At 38.1% G+C, this 20,774-nt stretch overlaps 2 protein-coding genes across 2 annotated transcripts; both read right to left on the reverse strand.

Moving 5' to 3' along the window:
- Window positions 1–143: 143 nt before the first annotated feature.
- On the reverse strand, window positions 144–6,371 carry LOC131709139 (chemerin-like receptor 1). The gene is made up of 2 exons (XM_059011127.1): window positions 6,178–6,371; window positions 144–3,795 (listed from the first exon to the last, which is right to left on the reverse strand). The coding sequence occupies exon 2, from the start codon at window positions 3,787–3,789 to the stop codon at window positions 2,749–2,751; it is 1,041 nt and encodes a 346-aa protein (XP_058867110.1). The 5' UTR covers window positions 3,790–3,795; window positions 6,178–6,371; the 3' UTR covers window positions 144–2,748.
- A 3,741-nt stretch (window positions 6,372–10,112) lies between these two features.
- On the reverse strand, window positions 10,113–20,562 carry LOC117970259 (chemerin-like receptor 1). The gene is made up of 2 exons (XM_059011107.1): window positions 20,380–20,562; window positions 10,113–13,490 (listed from the first exon to the last, which is right to left on the reverse strand). The coding sequence occupies exon 2, from the start codon at window positions 13,487–13,489 to the stop codon at window positions 12,434–12,436; it is 1,056 nt and encodes a 351-aa protein (XP_058867090.1). The 5' UTR covers window position 13,490; window positions 20,380–20,562; the 3' UTR covers window positions 10,113–12,433.
- Window positions 20,563–20,774: the final 212 nt, after the last annotated feature.

The following is a 20,774-nucleotide window of genomic DNA, read 5'->3' on the forward strand; positions in this document are numbered from 1 at the left end:
AAGTACACAGTAATTACAAAATGGGGTGGGGTTGGGGGGGGGGGGGGGGGTGGAGAGATAATGATTAAGGTCTTGTTTCAAGCTTTGCTAGCTCAACCAGGCAAGCAATGGTGTGCTTAACAACAAGGAGTACACGCAAACAATTTCACAGAAGTGGTTGTTTCATACTATAGATAAACAACAAAACATTCGTATCAGAAAAGTTAATTTCTTTCCTGGCTCCGAATATGAATTTTCTCGAAACAGACATCCTTTGTTTTTGTTCTGTATCGTCAGCTGATTGGTGTTTTTTTTTTTTTCATTTTTCTCCTTGGGAGCCCCTATTTATACCCAGTCTGAGCGTTCAAAGTTTGTTTGTTGCTACCTGCATCCTTCACCCTGCCACAGTTCTCTGCTATTTAATTTCCAGCAACAGTACTCTGAAAGGCCTGCTTTAAAGCATGTACTATTTTAGAGCTACAATATATACTACAATAACTACAATATACTGTATATTGGCTGTATAATGCTTTTTATAACGGGCCGTTTGTCATGTATTTAAAATATCAGCTTGTAACTTCGAAAAACACTCCTTAAATAGCGTATGCTATAACTGATATATAATCAGGTACATCTGTGCTATTTTTATGATGCATTCCTTTATACAGGGATGTTTTCACAAACTGTACTTCTTCTTCTCAGGTAAGTCAAGATTTACAGGGCCATTAAATAGTTCCTGCTGTACGGGACTGATAATAATGAAATTATTTACTGTCAAAAAACAGAAGTGACCTTTTAAAAACAAACCTTACCCCTGCAGGTGTATTGTGTCCTGTTGTTCCGGAGAAAGAAAAACTCTTGATGCAAAGAACTGGCTTCCTGTCCCATCAAATGCAAGTTGAGGAAAAGAAGTGCTGAATGATTGTTTCATATTTAAACTGTTGTTTTCCTATGCAAGAATTTCATCTATTTGTTAAACAAATGATTAAACTCGAGATATACAATGATTAGCGGCACATTTTTGTCACACCCAGAATTTAGAACAAACCTGTTTTCTTTTATTTATTTAGGTAATAGTTTACAGTTTCGGTACAGCAGTAAAAATGTCAGCGCTCCGGATGAGAGGAAAATTCTGTTCCAATCGGGTTGTAAAACACTCAATACGGAAGTTGATTGCCATTGATTGGTGTTCAGTTGTAAAGGTGAGGGAAGGACATGAACATATTTATTTAATACCTGCAAATAAAATCTTATTAAAGGCAATTATGAGTACAAGTATCGGTACGCCCCTATTAAACATTTAATGTTTTATATTTAGGAGGCTGTGTGGTCCAGTGGTTAAAGAAAGGGGCTAGTAATCAGGAGGCTTGTAACCAGGAGGTCCCTGGTTCAAATCCCACCTCAGCCACTGACTTATTGTGTGACCCTGAGCAAGTCACTTAACCTCCTTGTGCTCCGTCTTTCGGGTGAGACGTAGTTGTAAGTGACTCTGCAGCTGATGCATAGTTCACACACCCTAGTCTGTAAGTCGCCTTGGATAAAGGCGTCTGCTAAATAAACAAATAATAATAATAATTTTTGTCCTGCAGCTAAATTTAAATGGACACCCAAAATGATTTTTTTTGTAAAATTTTATTTAACAATACGTTTCAGTGGTCACATGTGGTAGCAAAGCAATGTGGTATTTCTTTTTCACAAAGTATGCCAGTCGTGCAATTACTGTACAATACTGTATGCAGTACATCAGAAGACAAACACAAATACAACTTGAATATTCAAGTGCATGTCATCTGATGTACTGTACCCTGATCATTAATCAGCTATGGAATTAAATTCTTCTTATTATTTGTTTATTTAGCAGATGGCAAATATACGCAGTATACTTTATCCAAGGCAACTTACAGACTAGGGTGTGTGAACTATGCATCAGCTGCAAAGTCACTTACAACTACGTCTCACCCGAAAGACGGAGCACAAGGAGGTTAAGTGACTTGCTGAGGTTAACATACAATGAGTCACTGGCTGAGGTGGGATTTGAACCGGGGACCTCCTAGTTCCAAGCCCTTTTTTTAACCACTGGACTACACAGCCTCCTATCAAACCTGGTAGACTCAACCAGAAATCCATGCAGCTAATCATAATTTATTTGTGGCTAGCAGATTACATCTAGTCTAGCTGAAGAGTTATCAGTTTGAGTCATGACTTTTTCATTCATGCGATTAATAAAGTAGTTATCAGGAGAGACCTGGACGCAGAGCGTTAGACCAATGCCAGGCCATGTGACAACTTTAAAACTCCTGTTTTATTCAGACTACCAACTCAGCTACTTCTTTACAATGACTTTATGCCAGTTAACCTTAGAGGTCATTAAAAACTTTTTTTTTAATTGAAACAAAAATTAACACAAACAATTTATGTAAGTGCAGCAAAGGTCAAATAAAATACATCCATACCAATCTCTACGTTTACAACATTCCATGAAACGCCACAATAATCCTTTGCAAAGTCTGGATTTTCTCACGTCCCGATCCATTGTGAATAAATACTTACTAAAATAAACGTGGGTTTAACAGTAACATTTATTTAGAAAGTTGAAAATAAAGGACTTGGGTGTTTAGGCTGTTATTTTAACTAAAAAATGAAATCAGAAAATTACAGCGATCTGCTACTGTGAGGTAGTGCAGACTAATGAAGCTTCCACATTGGTGAAGGACTGGACCTTTCAAAGGGTGGGAAACTTGCTTGGCAACAGTAGAGCAATGTCAACAATTATTCTTTACTAGTGAATGTACCAGTCATTTTACGTAGCGTCAGACGCAGACTCTCAGAACTTAAGTTCAGTTTTACCTGGTTTGGTTCATCAGCAAAAACACTCTTGAGGGCTGAAAGAAGAGATACTCCCCCCCTTTCCCTGAAACTGTAGCCCACAAAAAGGTACATAAGAGGGTTGAGGCAGCTATTAAGGTAGGCTATGCTGGTGGATATCCTGTACCCAACTTTGAGAAACTGCTTCGGGAGGTTGGTAGTCTTCAAAAAGTTAAAGACGTGGTAGGGCATCCAGCACACAAAGAAGGTGACGATGGTAGCCACAATGATTATGAAGGGCCGGTTTGAATTGGACCAGTTTCTGTCTTTGATCTTCAAGCAAATGATCACGTAGCAGGTGGTTATGACCACAAAGGGTACTAGAAATCCAAAGGTGAAACGAGTAACATACAAAGCCAGATTGATTCTCCTTTTATCATCCGAGTCATCGAGGAAGCTGAAGTCGCATCTGGTCTTGTTGTGATCTCTTGAATCCATCACCGCATCTCTCAGAAATATATAAGGCACACTGAAGAAGGTTGCAATGATCCACACAACTATGGTGATGATGGAGGCCTTTCTAGTGGACCGGTTGTTTCTCGACCAAACAGGATGGACGACCAAAACATAGCGGTCAATGCTGATAGTTGTCAGGATGAAGACACTGGCGTACATGTTGAGGTACTTAACAAAGCCGTTGACCTTGCAAAGAGTTGAGCCAAAGGGCCAATGGGACCTCATCGCTTCCCTCACCACTGCAAAAGGCCGTAGGGCAGCAAAGATGAAATCGGCGATGGCCAGGTTGAGAAACCAGATGGAGTTGACTGTTCGGGACATCTTGAAACCAGTTATCCAGATGACCAGGCCATTTCCGGTGGTGCCCAGCAGGAAGATGAGGGTGTACACAACAGCGGCTACGATGTGCATCACTTCCTCTGCTTGAGAAGAGCCGTTGGATTCCCTTTTGAGGTGGGATGAGGAGCTTGAGGGCGCAGGATCTTCCATTCTTTCCTGAAACAAAAAAGTACTAATATTATCCAGAAGGGCTGGTATGCAGCAATGTGCATGATGACCTGAACTAAATTATTAAAGTTACAGTGCAAGAATCCTGTTACTGGTCCCATTTCGGAGTGAGTTAAACCCTGTTCCTCTAATCCCAAATCAGCTTTCTCAGGACTGGGGAAACATATCCCTGGATTAAGGATATGTTTCCACCAACATTTGAGGAAACTTTTTTTCTTTTTTTTTTTTTTAGTGTGCAACCACATGGTTTCTACTGTAGCTAGATTTAAAGCAAAGTGTTGTTTTCATATTAGCCATTGTGATGAGCTTTTGATGTGGGGGGGGGAGAGAGAGAGAGAGAGAGAGAGAGAGAGAGAGAGAGAGAGAGAGAGAGAGAGAGAGAGAGAGCAGGGTATTCTTGAATGTGAAATGTTACAAATCGTGTGATTGAGTGTTTAAAGGTATGGATAAACACCAACATTATAAGAAAATGATAAAAACATGCTGTGTTACTGCTGCCACTGTCTACTCAGACCTTCACACGTACGAACCAAAGGAAATTAAGCAATCATGACTGCACACAAAAACAGTGTGTGTAAATCTTTTTGCACGATATATGTAAGCACACAATTGTGTCAGAAAAGGGTTAGGGTTATAAATTGGGTACATTGTAACTATGCATAAGCACAGTACACGTGTATTTACTAAGTAACTACTGTGTATATTCACAGTGATTAGAGACACAATGTAAAGTGTTACCGAATAGCGTGGTCTCTTATAGTATTAAATCATAATCTCACTTGCATTGAAAGCTCAGCTTGCCCACCCAGAAGCAGTTTCAGACCATAAGGTCAATATGACCTTTACAAGATTTCTACTCTGTATCTAAATGTTTTCCAACACGCTGTTGTCACAATGGCCAGATCTCAAAGTTATTTCATTTCCCAAGCCTATAAAACAGTCATGCTACAGCTAAAGCAGCATGACGGTGTCATATTTTAATAACACCAACAAATTAGGACAAGTGACCTGAGTACATAATGGCCTTCAGTCTTTAGAACACTATGTACCTCCATGTGTTACCAAAAGGCAATCAGATGTGGTAGGACAATATTTAGCACAGTGTTTCTGTTTGTGTTGGTTCGCTAACCAAGTCAGGCACGGTTGCTCATACTTTATATGCCATGGGCCCCTGGTAAGTGCCTCATGAGGAATCATTTACAAGCTTCTGAAATAAAAGGCACTGCCCTTTAAAGATTCAAGTTGTCTGTCCGGTCAATCCGCACCTGTTTTGTTTGGTGTACTGGCACTTTTTAATTAGGCTTGGTGGTCCAGTGGTTAAAGAAAGGGGCTTGTTACCAGGAGGTTCCCAGTTCAATCCCAGCTCAACCACTGACTGTGTGTTTGACCCTGAGCAAGTCGCTTAACCTCCATGTGCTCCGTGGACGAGATGTATTGTAAGTAATTCTGCAGTAGCAGTTGTGATGCATAGTTCACCCCTTGGTCTCTGTAAGTCACTTTGGATAAAAAGCGTCTGCTTAATTAATAATTATAATTAGGCAGTGTAGCACAACACTAAATAATAAGAACAAATGCTTACAGTAAGTGTTGTTTGTCTTGCCACCAGATAGTAAACATGATATACTGTCACCTGCCTTGGACTAATGTCCCCAGACACCTCATTAAACAGAATCAGCACTACCAGTGTATCAATAAACAACTAGAGCAGAATCACTGCAAGCAATGTGTGAAAAAAATGCATATCTAAAATAAACAGCAACTGTATCTGATCATATTGCAGTTAAAGTAATTGAAGCTAACAAAATAGTCACAATTGAATGCTTAAATTGACTTTAATGTACTTAAATTAACCTTGATACTTAATTAACATTCAATAACTATATATATATATATATATATATATATATATATATATATATATATATATATATATATATATATATATATATAGACACACACACACATACATTCACTAGGTTAGTCCAAAATATTACATTTAATCAAGAATGGTCTTGACCATAATAATCCATTCAGTATAGATTTTTTAACTGTTCAAGCTTTTTCCACACTTGATTTTCCAATGCTTGATTAGACTCAGAACTGAGTGGGATGCTTGTATATTTCTATCTATCTGTCTATCTATCTTACAGCAGAGGTTTGCATAGCTACCCACAAAATAAATGTCAGCTCAGCATTTCCCAGGATGTCCATGTATTTTTTTAACCTGGGTACCTGACTTGCACCAGCACATCCTCTAATAAACATAAAATAATAATAAAAAAAAACATCTCATCTTAACCTGGCCATTGCCACCAACTTTTCGCAAGCTCTTAATTTACAGACAAGAAAAGACAATCAAAGTTACTGCACCTTTGTCCTGACGTCAAACCTTTCATTGAATCCAACTGCCTTGAGTGAAGAAAAGTGTTTTCCTGCAAACTTTTTTCTTTTCCTCCAGACCCAGTTACAATGTTTGCTGTGCACACATGGTTTGATAAAGCAGACGTGTTGTGTACATAAGCTCACCTAGCCTTTAATGCTCACAAAGGGACTGGTTCAGGATTTATTCCTTTACTAGTTGCTAGGATCAGTGGCTGCTTGTTAGTTTTAAAAGGGCAGGGCTTATAAATCCACACACAATCACATTGGCTGCCTTGTACTACTGGGGTAAGAAGTAATTAACATTGATTTTTATGAGGTAATGGCATGTTATCAACATTATAATGCAAACTGTAGCATTTTAAATGTTTGTTTTTCTTGTGTTTTTTTAAGTAGTATATCATACATATAATGACATATTTAGGGCCATTTCACATATTAGCAGTTTACAAATTAACTCAATGACTTAACTCCCTTTTGAAATTCAGAACTGATTTTGTGTTCAATAACCAAATAACATGTCATTTTCTAAACAACCTTTGGTTAACTTGCTTTCTCACAGCACAAATCTGAGCAAGTAACCAAATGGACTAAGTACACACTCAGTGAAGATTGCTTACACAAAGTTCTCCACAGGGAATAAGGGGGAAACATGATGTCATTCAAAACCATACCTCTCTTATTTTTAAATAAATGTCCCTAACGAACCAGGTGGGGATTGTCTTAATGAAGGTTGATTCGTTTAACTTGTCAACTACAAAACAAAAAGATAAGCTCAAATGTGTTTTCCTACCAGGCCAAAATGTTTCTTTAGTTTTCATCAGACCTTATAATAAAGCTGCGTTGAAAAATGTACTGTATGATCTCAATTATCTTTGTATTGAAATGAGGATCATGCTAAAAAATATATAGCCATTATACTAAACAGTAGAACCTGATATTGATGTGATACAGCCATCTAACATTTCTGCGGTATCAGTTTGAAAGTGCTGTATTCAAACCTTCAAACAGGCCTGCATCACACCCAGCTCTCTTCTTTCCTGTCAACACACTCTATGCTCGACCACCTCCAATCTGGTTTTCGCCCAACACAGTCCACTGAAACCTCTCTTAGTCATCAACTCTCTACTCTCTGCCCGTGCCACCTCCCTCTCCTCTGTTCTAATTCTCCTCGACCTCTCTGCTGTCTTTGACACAATCGACCACTCTGTTCTCTTTCCTCCTTCGCTGACCTGGGACTCATCTGTAAACCTCACAACTCTCAACTGTACCGGACTATATGGCACCCTATTGTTCCAGTACTTGCATCATCTTGTACTTGCACTGAACTGCTCCATACCTTGCCGTATGCTTCTACTGCCCTTGATTATAACTATTCACTGTATCGTGTACTTGATTTTACTTAGATATTCATATTCACGTTCTTGGTAACTGCTCTTATTTGAAATCGTTCTCATCCGTTTATCGTACTTGCTAGGTGCTCTCAATGGACTTTTCTCGTATAAGCGAATATTTTTACTATAAGTTAACTGCTCTTAGTCGAACTCGCTCTTAAATGTAATTATTTACTGTATTCGTTACTTTGCTCTTATTTGAATTTGATCTTATTTTCTACTGATTTTATTGTACTTTATAACTGCTCTTAACTGTAATGTGATATTTTGCAAGGTGATACTTTGTAATAAATGTAAGTCACCCTGGATAATTCTCTATTTTAATATGCTGTATAGACTGCAAATGTTGCCATGGTTCTGTATTGGAAATATAGAGCCATGGCACTGCCCACTGCTCCCTCTTGTGGGGAACTCTAATGTTTCACTAGCCAGGATAAAATGAAATAACGTGGCTTGCTACAGCAGTAGGGTACACTGTCTTACATGCTTTTTATCTGTGAAGTTGAATCTGGAACCTCAACCTCTGGAATAGGGGGTACTCCTTTTGTAGCTGCCCTGAGTGCAAAACCATTGACTTGTGGCAATAACCTGGTGAGGATGAGACCACAAAACCCATTTCATTTGTGCCTTCAGAAGCCAGACAAACCAAGGAAAAAAAAACATGAATTAGCCTCTACTAGTTAGATGCAGTGTTTCTTGTTTTTTTTTAATGACTGGGTTTTAATGAATGGGGTGACTGTGTTACTATGTGTGTTTTGAACCAGAAAGGTGCAAATGCAGTGGTAGATTAATTCTCAGGAGTGGGGTATGAGACATGTAAATAGCGTTTATTTTGGTGGTGTTTTTGTACTGCTGGTGAGGTAGGGAAGGAGCTAGATTTGCTTCCTCTGCTACGTTTGCATACTATTAATTTCTGACACCAATATCCTGTTTGTCTGCCGCTATTTAAAGCCCAAAAGTTTTTTGAAACTTTTAAAAAAAAATATAAATAAGATGTTAAAAACAGTGTTTTGTGTTAGGGTTCTGCCCTATATATATATATATGTAGGCCCTGCACAATGGGGAGTGCGTTTGGTGCCTGTTGGCCTGCTGGCTCCGTGCCTCTATGCTGTGCCATTCTCTCACATCTTTAACAAACTTCAAATGCACAACATAAAATCAAAAGAAATACTGTAACTTAAGAACACTTTTTTTGTTTTGTTTTTTCTGTCATCCAGGATAAAATAAAAACATGTAAAAAAAAAGTGGAAGTCACAGTGACAGATGTCACAACTTTTATTTCCGTCTGTTTTTCCTGTTTGAGGAAATTCTGCTGGCGAGTGTGGTTTCCATGTACAGTAGAGATCTGAGCAATTCATCGAAATTGACTGACTAGACAAAAACTGTAGTTCAACAACTTGTACTTACATTTTTCTATTTTTTTATATGGAAAACTACAAAGCGGTATGTAATCAAATATGTCAACGTAGCAGGTTTCATTAAAAAATGAGCATGAAATATTGTATATATATATATATATATATATATATATATATATATATATATATATATATATCATTTTGCAGCTTCTTTGATTACATGTTAAATAAAATATCTAAATTATGTTCATATCGTTGTTTTTTTTTTTTTTTTTTTTTTTTTAATTATGTCTCAATCTAGCTAATGCAAAACTTGAACACCAGCATTGTCTCTTGAGTCAAACTGAATAGGTGAAACCACAGAATTTGTTTGAACATATGAACATCTGCAAACGAGAGGATGCCATTCAGGCCAGCTAAGCTTGTCCGGTTCCAAGTAGGTAGCTGATTGATCTCAGAACCTTGTCAAGTTAGGATCTAAGTGATTCTGCCTAAACAACATGGCAGGTAGCCCATTCCATACACTCACCACTCTCTATACAAATGCTGCTTCCTGACTGGTAGAAAATATTGTGCTGTTTGGGGATATGGGCCAAAATTCGGGGAAGATTAGCAGTTACACAAAGCTGTATATACTTATATAGACGTGATGCGGGTTCTTTAAGAACAGATCAATGGATAGAGGCTAACTTGTGGATGTCCAACACAAAATATGTATTTGCAGCACTCTTAGCGATGGAAGCCAACCAGGCACCCTGTACACAAGCTTGTGTCTTTTTCCTGCTCGACGTTTAGCATTTAATTGTTTGTCAAGTCTCTGCATATTCTTGGTATTCTGCTGAATGTGATAATTGTGGGTTTCATCTTTGTGGTCGAGAAACAGGGACAGTTTCTTCAGCAGGAAGGAAATCACATTTTAGTCAAGAGGTGTGACTTGCTACCAATAAGTTTAAAAAAAGATAAGAAAATTGTACTTTCTGTTTTAATATACAGACAGTTATTTTCCCCCAGCATGCATTATTTATTAATATCTATCTATCTATCTATCTATCTATCTATCTATCTATCTATCTATCTATCTATATATCTATCTATCTGTCTATAAAAACAATTATTGTAAGGAAGCTAAGTTATGTATCTATCTGTCTATGTGAAGGAGCACACACAGCAAGGATTTAAGCAGAATTTAAAAAGTATTTTTTTTTATTGATTCCAATAATCAAAAGTTACACTTTTACAGAATAATCATTATCATTATACACATGAGGCCACTAGTTATTAACCGAAATTAAGCAATGATATCAGATACCAATCACGACGCTGGTGCGTGTTCATGGAGGATCTTGATGCTTCTCAAATGCACTCCAAAATGCCTTCTCGTTAGACAGTACCCTTGCATGCAAAGCTAATTGCTGGCTTACCTCTGTGTGTCAATGTCTTGACCAGAAAATTGTTACTTACACCAAGTCAAGTGAGGTCAGTTTCACTGACACTTTCTCATTAATTTAATTTATTGAGATTTCTTTTATGGTTGATTTCACAGACCATGATCAGCACTAATATCAGACTACCTTACATAATATAACATTAGGTAGTCCAAGACTATGGCCAGTAGGAGCCTGTGAAACTAGCCAACAGTATTTTCTAAATTATAAATGAACCTGGTATGGAAAAATAGAGATGGCAGCAGAAGCCGGAGCAGCAAGCTATTTATATATCAGAGAAAACACAAAGCATTTCATATGATGATAACCAGTAATAAACAAAATGTAATTCCTCTCCAAAATCACCTGCTGTACTGTACCATTGGAGGAACATTGCACGAGGGAAGTGCTGAAATGGTTGAATAGTTAAACAGTGAGAATATTACTCTTAAAACAATCATTCTGGCCCTCGGATACATTCCCATACCTGAACATTGAAACACCCCATTGAACCCAAATAGCATTCCCACTAATACATCTAACCATACATCTCTTATGAGGGATCTTTAGGATGACTAACTAATCCAACCCAATTTGAACACAATTACATGTTTTGTCAATTTTACATAACAAGGTTTGATACGATACTCGTATCTGTTAAATCTCCATAATCCATAAACTAAAGACCTGTGGTCAGTTGGCGGTGCTGAGTTTGTACTAAACAGTACTGTTCACATTATCCATGGCATTGCAAATGGAGACAGAATTTGTCCCAGGTTCCATTAAATAAATATTATGTATCTTCCTGTAGGTGTAGTAGAACCAGATTCACTGCTTAACTCAATCTTTTTTCTGCAACGATTCAAATCTGTTTCCCAACACCAGTGTGGAGTAGTGGTTAGGGCTCTGGACTCTTGACCGGAGGGTTGTGGGTTCAATCCCCAGTGGGGGGACACTGCTGCTGTATCCTTGAGCAAGGTACTTTACCTAGATTGCTCCAGTAAAAACCCAACTGTATAAATGGGTAATTGTATGTAAAAATATCTTGTAACAATTGTAAGTCGCCCTGGATAAGGGCGTCTTCTAAGAAATAAATAATAATAATATATACAGTGGATTTAACATGGGTAATTTACTCTGGCTTGGCTGAAATTTTAAGACTGTGCTAGATGGGTTACTTATAAGGCTAAATATGATATGTTCTGCAAACCACTCCAAATATATGTATTGAATGTTGTATGAAGGCCTGGGAGCATGCTACTGGCTTGGGGGGCACATAAACATCTTATACATAGTATGTATCATTCACCGTGCCACTCAGAAGAATAAGCTACACAGACCATAATGGAAACCTTGGTGGAACAACGCCTTGAGGACTGTAGACATTGGAGGATATCCACACAAACACACCACTTCACATCACTAAAAACAGTTACGACCTGTCTTCTTAAAAGAATTGCAAGAATCACTTGATCAGTCTTTCCACCATCTGTTCGGATATAGGGGGGCCATATATTACACTTCACCAATTTGGTATTGGGTATATATACAGTGCAGTCTGTTTATCAGAATCACTGATATAAGAATCAACCGCATATAGTGATCAAAACCACAGGGACCAAATTATTTCTATACCAGCCAATGTAAAATACTCTGCTTGTAAGAATCAAGCAATTATATACAGCTATGGCCAAAGGTTTAGCATCACCCTATAGAATTAACTAATTTTGCTTCTTTAAGTCGAATACTACTGGCTGAATAATGTTACATTAACATATTGAATTACATACCGCTTTGTAGTTTTGCATATACTTAACAAAAAACTGACAAAAAATGAAAAATGTGACATTTTGAAATCTAACATGAAATCATTTTGTAGTTTCTTTGATTATATGATGTTGAATAAAATATCTAAATTATGTTCATAGTATTATGTCTCAACCCTAAAATTCAGGTGATGCAAAACTTTTGACCATAGCTGTATATATATATATATATATATATATATATATATATATATATATATATATATATATATATATATATATGGATTGTGTTGCTACCACAGACATCACTTTGGTTCAGGATTGATCCCATCAATCTTCTGCCCCCCAACTAAAGACTCCATTTGGACAGTGGATCGACGGCTGCTCAGGTGGTACAGTGTTGTCTCTTCAATAAAGGCGTTCTCAAACACCTTAAGGAAGGACTTCTTTAGCTTCTCCTTAAAGTCCTGGCACATGCAGACATAAAGGATGGGGTTAAGACAGCTGTTGAAGAAAGCAATGCTGGTGGCAACAGGCATCCCAACGTGGACCACCTTAAGGGAAGACCCTTCACTCGTTGCTTTTAACTCCAGTATCTGGAAGATGTGGAAGGGAATCCAACAGATGAAAAAGGTCACAATGACTGCAACAATCACCTTGAAGGGTTTGAAGGATCTCTTGCGATGGATGGTGCTGTATCTGTAACCGATGGCAGTGTAGCAAGAGATGATAACGATTATGGGAAGCAGGAAAGCAAATAGGAAACGTGTAATGGTCAGAGCCTTATGTGTGTATGCATGCATAGCTGTACCATTGCCAAAGCTGTAGGAACATCTTTGTATTGTTTCATTGATTTTGATCACATCCCGGAACTTCAAATATGGAGAGCTAAATACCCCAGCCAATGCCCATAGTATCAGACAAGTGAACCAAGCCTTCCTGGGCGTGCGGTGGTTTTGCGCCCAAACGGCAGCCACTACTGAGAGGCAGCGGTCCATGCTGATGGCCGTCAGGATGAAGACACTGCTGTACATCGTCAGGACCATTATGAAGGAGTTGAGTTTGCACAGAAACCAGCCAAAGGGCCATACGAAGCCCATGGCAGTGTAGGCAATGCTGAGAGGCAGGAAGAAGGTGAAGATGAAATCAGCCATGGCCAGATTTAGAAACCAAATGGTGTTGACAGACGTCTTCATTTTGAAACCGGTAATCCAGATGACCAGGCCATTTCCTGACGTTCCCAGAATGAAGGCAATTGAGTAAAGCACAATGGAGAGGATGTGTAGCGATTCCAGATCAATCTCCTCTTCATACTCATATTCATAATAATATTCTGTTTGATTGTCGGTCTCCATCTCCATGCTGTTATTAAAAATACAAAACAGTTATAAGACCAATGATAATAGTATTGTTAAAGCCATCCATACAGTAACTTTAAATACAGTCGTGTGCAAATGTACTAGAACACCTCAAGATTTGTCATTTATATCCTTTATATACCTACCTGCATGAAAACCTCTGAGTGTGAGAATTTCAATTTCAGTTTATCAGTAATATAGAAACAATAGGAACTCACAGGTAAACATGTTAGACAACTTTGTGCTTTAATTAGCCATCTTAAACAACTTCTAAAAAGTCTAATTTGTGGCTGTGTTCCTTTTCTCTTACGATTTTAAATGTGCATGTGTGGCCTATTAAAGTCTTCAAGTAAATTAGACACTCGCTAATTTGCCTATTTTGACAATTTTCCATGATTTTCAGTTACAGGGGTTTGATTGCATATGCACAACAAATCAAAACTACAGAGCAATGGGGTGTTACACTAATACATTTGCACAGCACTGTATTCTGAGGTAAATACTGATACAGCTTTCCTCATATATACAGTATAAATAACAGAATGCCTTCCACTTACTAAAGCTACCAAAGAATTAAAAAAATAAATAAATACTGGTAAAATTAGCAAACATATTTTAAGAAAATCATATTAATAGTGGTAATCAATAATGGTCAAGTTGAAGAGTCAAAAAGTGTCACCTTTTAAAACATTCAATATGCTCTACCTCATTTGTGTATTACGTTCACTGCTGCATTGTATAGGTGATATCTTTTAATTATAACAGAACAAAGCAAGGGGGCTGCTCTACCATAAGCCTGTAAAGTCTTAGGTTTACTCCTCGGAGGAGTCAGACGGGTTCATGAAGTGCACACAGCCGTGTCCAAGGTGAGATACCTTCCCTGCATAGTCTTTGTATTTTCTTAGTTACAGGTTTTGCAGGTTTGCAACACAGAGCTAAAAGATTTTTGCTATTAACATGTGGTAAAACTGTTCTCCTCCCTCTCTATCTCTCACTCTAATCAATAGAGAGAACCAACGTCACAGTGCTAATAATTCAAGCTGGCTGTATTCATACTATTAAAATAATTAAATGGCAACATAAATATTGTACATCAGTTTAGTTTTAATAAATAAATAAATAACAAGAAGAAGAAGAAGAAGAAGAAGAAGAAGAAGAAGAAGAAGAAGAAGAAGAAGAAGAAGAAGAAGAAGAAGAAGAAGAAGAAGAAGCTTGTTTAGTATCTAATTAAAAACAAAACATAACTAGAATCATTTAGATAACCATAAAAATGTGTGTTTCCTTGATTTAGGTCATTGACTACCAAACACATATTTGATACATACGTAATTTAAATACAAACTGGGTTTAATAAACAGACAACATTGGTCTTTACAACCTGAAAAACACACACACACACACAAAACACAAACAAACCCCACAGGTTCATAAAACTGGGGAGAACAGAAATATACTTGATACACCAACACATCCTTATCTGGGCAAAATGTGCAAATATATATATATATATATATATATATATATATATATATATATATATATATATATATATATATTGTAACATAGCGGGGTATGAGAAACAGCAGGGAGGGGGTTAAAACCTCCCTGCTAGAGAAAGGCACTGTCTTGATTTGTGTTGATTTAATTGTTTTATTATTAATTATCATCCGCACCTGGGCGTTATTGGAAATTAGGCCCAGGTGCGGAGTTTAAAAAGAGAGCAAGCAGTCTGCTCGAGGTTGCTAAAGAGAAGGAGGCAGAAAGGAGTGCTCTGCTTCCTAGCAGTCCCGGAGAAAGGTACAGTGCAAACCTGTATGGTTAAATGTGTGGAACAGGGAAACGGTTTAGCCGTCCTGTGATAGTTAGGTTCCTGCGTGTGTAGTTAGTGCTCAGAAAGAGCTAGGTGTTTGTTTTGTGTATTTTATTTACGTTTGTGTTTATTAAAAAAAAAATAGCGCGTGAGCGCTGAAAAAAACTCAATTTCTGTCTCTGGGTCAAGTTCTTAAAGGGGCAACGAACCCGAGTGAGGGTCGATCGTTTACATATGGTGGCAGAGAGTGTGGGCGCCCCTACGACCCAGAGAAATATGGATTTATGGGAACTGATCGAGAAGATCAATAAAAATACAGCCGCTCAAAGAGAGCGAAATGAGAGATGGGAGAGAGAGATGGGGTTGGCTCCAGTGAAAAGGAGGGAGCCAACAGAATTGGAGCGGTTAATCCTGGAATGGGAGCAGGCTAGCGGAGCTCGGCAGCCTCCCGAGCCAGAGGGGGAGGAGCTGCCGCTGCCAGAACCCAGTGAGGAGGAGCTGCCGCTTCCGGAGCCCAGAGGGGAGGAGCCGCCGCTTCCGGAGCCCAGAGGGGAGGAGCCGCCGCTTCCGGAGCCCAGAGGGGAGGAGCCGCCGCTTCCGGAGCCCAGAGGGGAGGAGCCGCCGCTTCCGGAGCCCAGGGGGGAGGTGAAAAGTTTACCTCCACCACAGCCCCGACCACCGCCCCTACGGTCCAGTCCGGCACCGCTGCGTCCAGTCCCTCACCCTTTGCTCCAGGACACCCGGCCGGTCTTCCCGGACCTTCCTGCGCTGGACCTTGAGCCCAGGAGTGTGCAGCACTGGCCACAGCTTTTCCCCTGGTTCCCTGCTCCGCTCTTCCCGAGCACCCAGACGTCGCTGGGCTGCTGCCAGACGTCGCTTTTGCTCCCCCTGTTCGCTGCTTCGCTTCCCCTGGGTGATCGGACATCACTGCGCCGGTTCCCAGGGGAAGATCTCTGCCCACTGCTGCATCCTCCAGTGCCACGGTCTACGCTCCGGTCGCCCCTGTTGAGCCGTTGGGTCCCCTTGTCGCCGGTGCGCGGTCCCTACCTGGCTGAGCCGGGACGTGGACCGATCCACCCTCAAGCCTGCCCGTGGAAGAGGGCAAGAAGGGACATTTGTGGACTTGAGGGTGGGTGGTTATGTTTTAGGGGAGGAGGTGGCCGTCTCGTGGCCTGTGTCAGGGTATGAGAAACAGCAGGGAGGGGGTTAAAACCTCCCTGCTAGAGAAAGGCACTGTCTTGATTTGTGTTGATTTATTTGTTTTATTATTAATTATCATCCGCACCTGGGCGTTATTGGAAATTAGGCCCAGGTGCGGAGTTTAAAAAGAGAGCAAGCAGTCTGCTCGAGGCTGCTAAAGAGAAGGAGGCAGAAAGGAGTGCTCTGCTTCCTAGCAGTCCCGGAGAAAGGTACGGTGCAAACCTGTATGGTTAAATGTGTGGAACAGGGAAACGGTTTAGCCGTCCTGTGATAGTTAGGTTCCTGCGTGTGTAGTTAGTGCTCAGAAAGAGCTAGGTGTTTGTTTTGTGTATTTTATTTACGTTTGTGTTTATTAAAAAAAAAATAGCGCGTGAGCGCTGAAAAAAACTCAATTTCTGTCTCTGGGTCAAGTTCTTAAAGGGGCAACGAACCCGAGTGAGGGTCGATCGTTTACAATATATATATATATATATATATATATATATATATATATATATATATATATATATATATATATATATATATAATATCTACAACTAATAATACAATGGTAATCATGTTATATTACTAATGTATGTTATACTATTAGGTTGGTATAGTAGCAGTAGAAGTAATAATAATAATAATAATAATAATAATAATAATAATAATAATAATAATAATAACTGTATAGTACTGTCAATTTAAATACAATAGTAATATGTATAATGTATAGTGTTAGGTTGGGACTGTGTTGATAATATAACTATAATAAAAAATCTTTTCTGGAACTGCTAGAATGTATAAACAATTACGGTATGTATCATATATTGGAGATTTGCACAGAGTAACGTTATTTCTCATACCACATTCATCAGTTAGAAAAAGTTGGCTTGTTCTTTGGTGTCTTTTTCTGAGTCAGTTAGGGAGGCGGCTGTGCTGTGAGATAACAAACGCATCACTTGTTGTATCATGACCTAAAGTGGGATTTGTACACCAGCCTGTACAGTTCCAATTAAGAACCAGGCCTGTCATTGCAAACAGTCTCACAAGCTGATGTAGTCATATACAAACACAAGAAATCATTCAGACTGTCAAGGCTGGTTCCTTTGTGACCCACATTTTTCAGAATGACATAGACTAAGACAGTTGTAGGTGTTACTACATATTGTAAACATTAATGGGTAACAATACATTAAGTATCTCTAATGAAGTACATTACATTGTTGTTGCATAGTAAATGCATGTGTAATTACACATAATTACAATGTTATTAAGCATAGTCATAATATACTTAATGTGTAATTTGTTTTGCATGATAAATCCTTACCCTATCCCTAACCTTATCCCTAACCCTAAACCTAACCCTAATCCTTTTCTGATACAATTTTGCACTTACATATATTTTGCAAAAAGATGTACACGCCAAGAACATTGTAATTACTATGGTTATAGAAAACAGTGGAAAAAGCAAAAGATGTAAAGTGAATATGCAAATTTACAACATGACACCTTTAAAGGGGTTTGCACCCGATCTAAATTTTGTTTTTTTTAATTCTTAGTATTCATTTTCCTGAAAGATAAGATTTATTCTAGGAATGACTCAGGGGTATTAGATGCTAAAGCGCTTCCTTAATTGTACTTCATGATCTGGAGGAATACAACATTAATAAAAACCAGTTTATATTGTTAATGTGTTGAAATTTGTGAGGTTACACCATTGCCTTGTCCTCCCTGATTTTCTCCTTCCTGTCTATTGGCTGCATCCTCAAAGCTATACAACATTCAGCAGTGCTACATTTATGTGTAAGAAATCAATGACATTTCTTGGCATATCACATTTTTCTTTGGTGACTGAAGTGTTTTTGCCCAGGCAGGAGATAGCAGGCAGAGAGAAAGCCAGCAACTAATGGTACGGGATTCTAAAAATTTTGAAACATCTGCCATTAGACTGTCAGTGGATGGCCACCATGGTGGCAAGCCAGTTTTCAATTCAGTCTGAGTTATTTTAACTGTTCTAGAGCAGGGTTTCTCAATTCTGGTCCTGGGGACCCCCTGTGTCTGCTGGTTTTCATTCCAAGTTCTCAATGACTTAATTAAACCCTTAATTGAATTGTTGATTAGCTTAATTAGACCTTTTTACTTGTTTTCAGCTCTTAAACAGTTGCAGATTTCAAGTTAGCTAAACATTTTATAAGTAACTTGAAATCTGCAACTGTCTAAGAGCTGAAAACAATTAAAAAGGTCTAATTAAGCAAAGTATCAGTTCAATTAAAGGTCTAGTTAAGTAATTGAGAGCCCAGTTGGAATGAAAATCAGCAGGCACAGTGGGCCCCCAGGACCAGGATTTGGAAGCCCTGTTCTAGAGGGATACATGCTCAAAATGACAGGTTTTACATAGTTTAAAAGGCATCGCTTTTGTTTGTCTATACAACGTGAGTCGTTTGTCTGATCTTTGGTTACGGAAGCAGGTGCTATCAGATCTCTATCAAAATCTTCCAGATCGGTTCCGCTATCATTCAGAGCCATCTTGTCTAAAGATGAGTTTACTGTTGTGTTGCACAGAAGAGATCATGAAGAGTCAGACACCTGCTATTGAACGAATTCAGTTTGAAATAGAATTAATCCCTGCTGTTAATAATTATTACGAACTTCAAATAAATTAATTGAAGTACGCTACCATTTTATTCTGTATCTAGTGTGTTTTGTAATAACTGCTATGATCACAGCAATACACTTATAATAAACACCCAGAGAAAACTCAGCATTCTTCAGAAAAAGATACACACGATATTTTGTAGGTGTTCTGTCATGAATTGCTTTCTATATATGATATACAATTGCAAATGTATTTTTTTTTACTTAGTGTGCACATTTATTACAGCACCTCAGGATGTGTCATTTATATCCTTTATATACCAACCCACATGTAAGAATTTCAATTTTCAGTCAGTAATGAGTGATATAGAAACAATAGTGAAGACGTTAGACCACCTTATGGTTTAATTAGGCATCTTAAACAACTTCTAAAAAGTCTCATGCCTTTTACCATTTGTCTGTGTCTTCCTTTTCTTTTACTATTTTAAATGACTTGTATGTGTGGCCTATTAAAGTCATCAATTAAATTAGACAAATACTAAATGTGCCTATTTTGACAATTTTCCCCAGATTTTCAGTTACAGGGGTTGGACAACCAATCAAAACAACAGAAACAATGGAGTGTTCTGATAAATCTGGACACATGAGTGTCTGTTGTTTCTATATGACTGATTACTTACCGAGATTACTTCTCATGCCCGGTGGTTTTCATACAGGTAGGTACATAAAGGATATACCTGGCAAATCTTGAGGTTTTCTAATGCATCTGCACAGTACTGTAGGAACATTACAGACACATCTGACTGCACTACTGTTAAAGTGGCTTTTCAGAAAGGTGCAAAACTAAAAGATGCAATAGCTAAATAAAGGATAGGTGTTATCAATGAGTGCTCTTATAGAATAGTTTGGAACCAGCATAAAACAACATGTAATCAGAAAGCTTTGGGGATATTCGTTTTTTTAGTTTAATAATAATATTAATAATACAGATACTACTACTGCTACTATTACTACTACTACTACTACTACTATTAATAATAATAATAATAATAATAATAATAATAATAATAATAATAATAATAATAATAATAATAATAATAATAATAATAATGTACAAAATAAACTGCAAACAAAATCACTGCAAGAAACCCTGAAAGATACCATAGATACCAAAAGACAAAGACATTTAAATAACTCAACACTAGCTCCCCAAACAACCATCGACAGAACCTGTCTAATTCATCAAATTTCCTTGGTGGAGCTTGACCCAATCTTACCAATTAATAATGTTATGAAAGACTCTTACCTTTTTTTGTACTTTCTTGTTTAGACTAATAAAAAAGCTATTTACAAATATTTTTTAAAAAAGTTTTCCTATTCTTAACAAAATAGATGAAAGACAGTGTTTGGAGATTTAAAGTTACATCTCCCTAAATGGTGCTCAGAATATTAGAAATCATCCAGGCTGCTCCCTGTTGCTTCTTGCGAATTGAAGAGATGAGTGGTGGAAACACATTTGCAGTGATACATGTGGTTGAGTGTGTTGAAACAAGCACCGCTTCCTCTTTTTTTTTTTTACAGTAGATACAACCAGTGAATGGATAGAACGGTTGTGTACATTAATCATTTTGACGACAGGGCAAACCTGCAAGATGTATTCATTTATTAGAATTCATTTACTAGTTCCTTTTTTCTTTGACA

Source organism: Acipenser ruthenus, chromosome 41 (genome assembly GCF_902713425.1).
Source record: "Acipenser ruthenus chromosome 41, fAciRut3.2 maternal haplotype, whole genome shotgun sequence".
Lineage (NCBI taxonomy): Eukaryota > Metazoa > Chordata > Actinopteri > Acipenseriformes > Acipenseridae > Acipenser > Acipenser ruthenus.

What these genes read in the sequence shown, in the direction of transcription:
- LOC131709139 (XM_059011127.1), bottom strand. Translation starts at nt 3,789, where the DNA reads ATGGAAGATCCTGCGCCCTCAAGCTCCTCATCCCACCTCAAAAGGGAA.
- LOC117970259 (XM_059011107.1), bottom strand. Translation starts at nt 13,489, where the DNA reads ATGGAGATGGAGACCGACAATCAAACAGAATATTATTATGAATATGAG.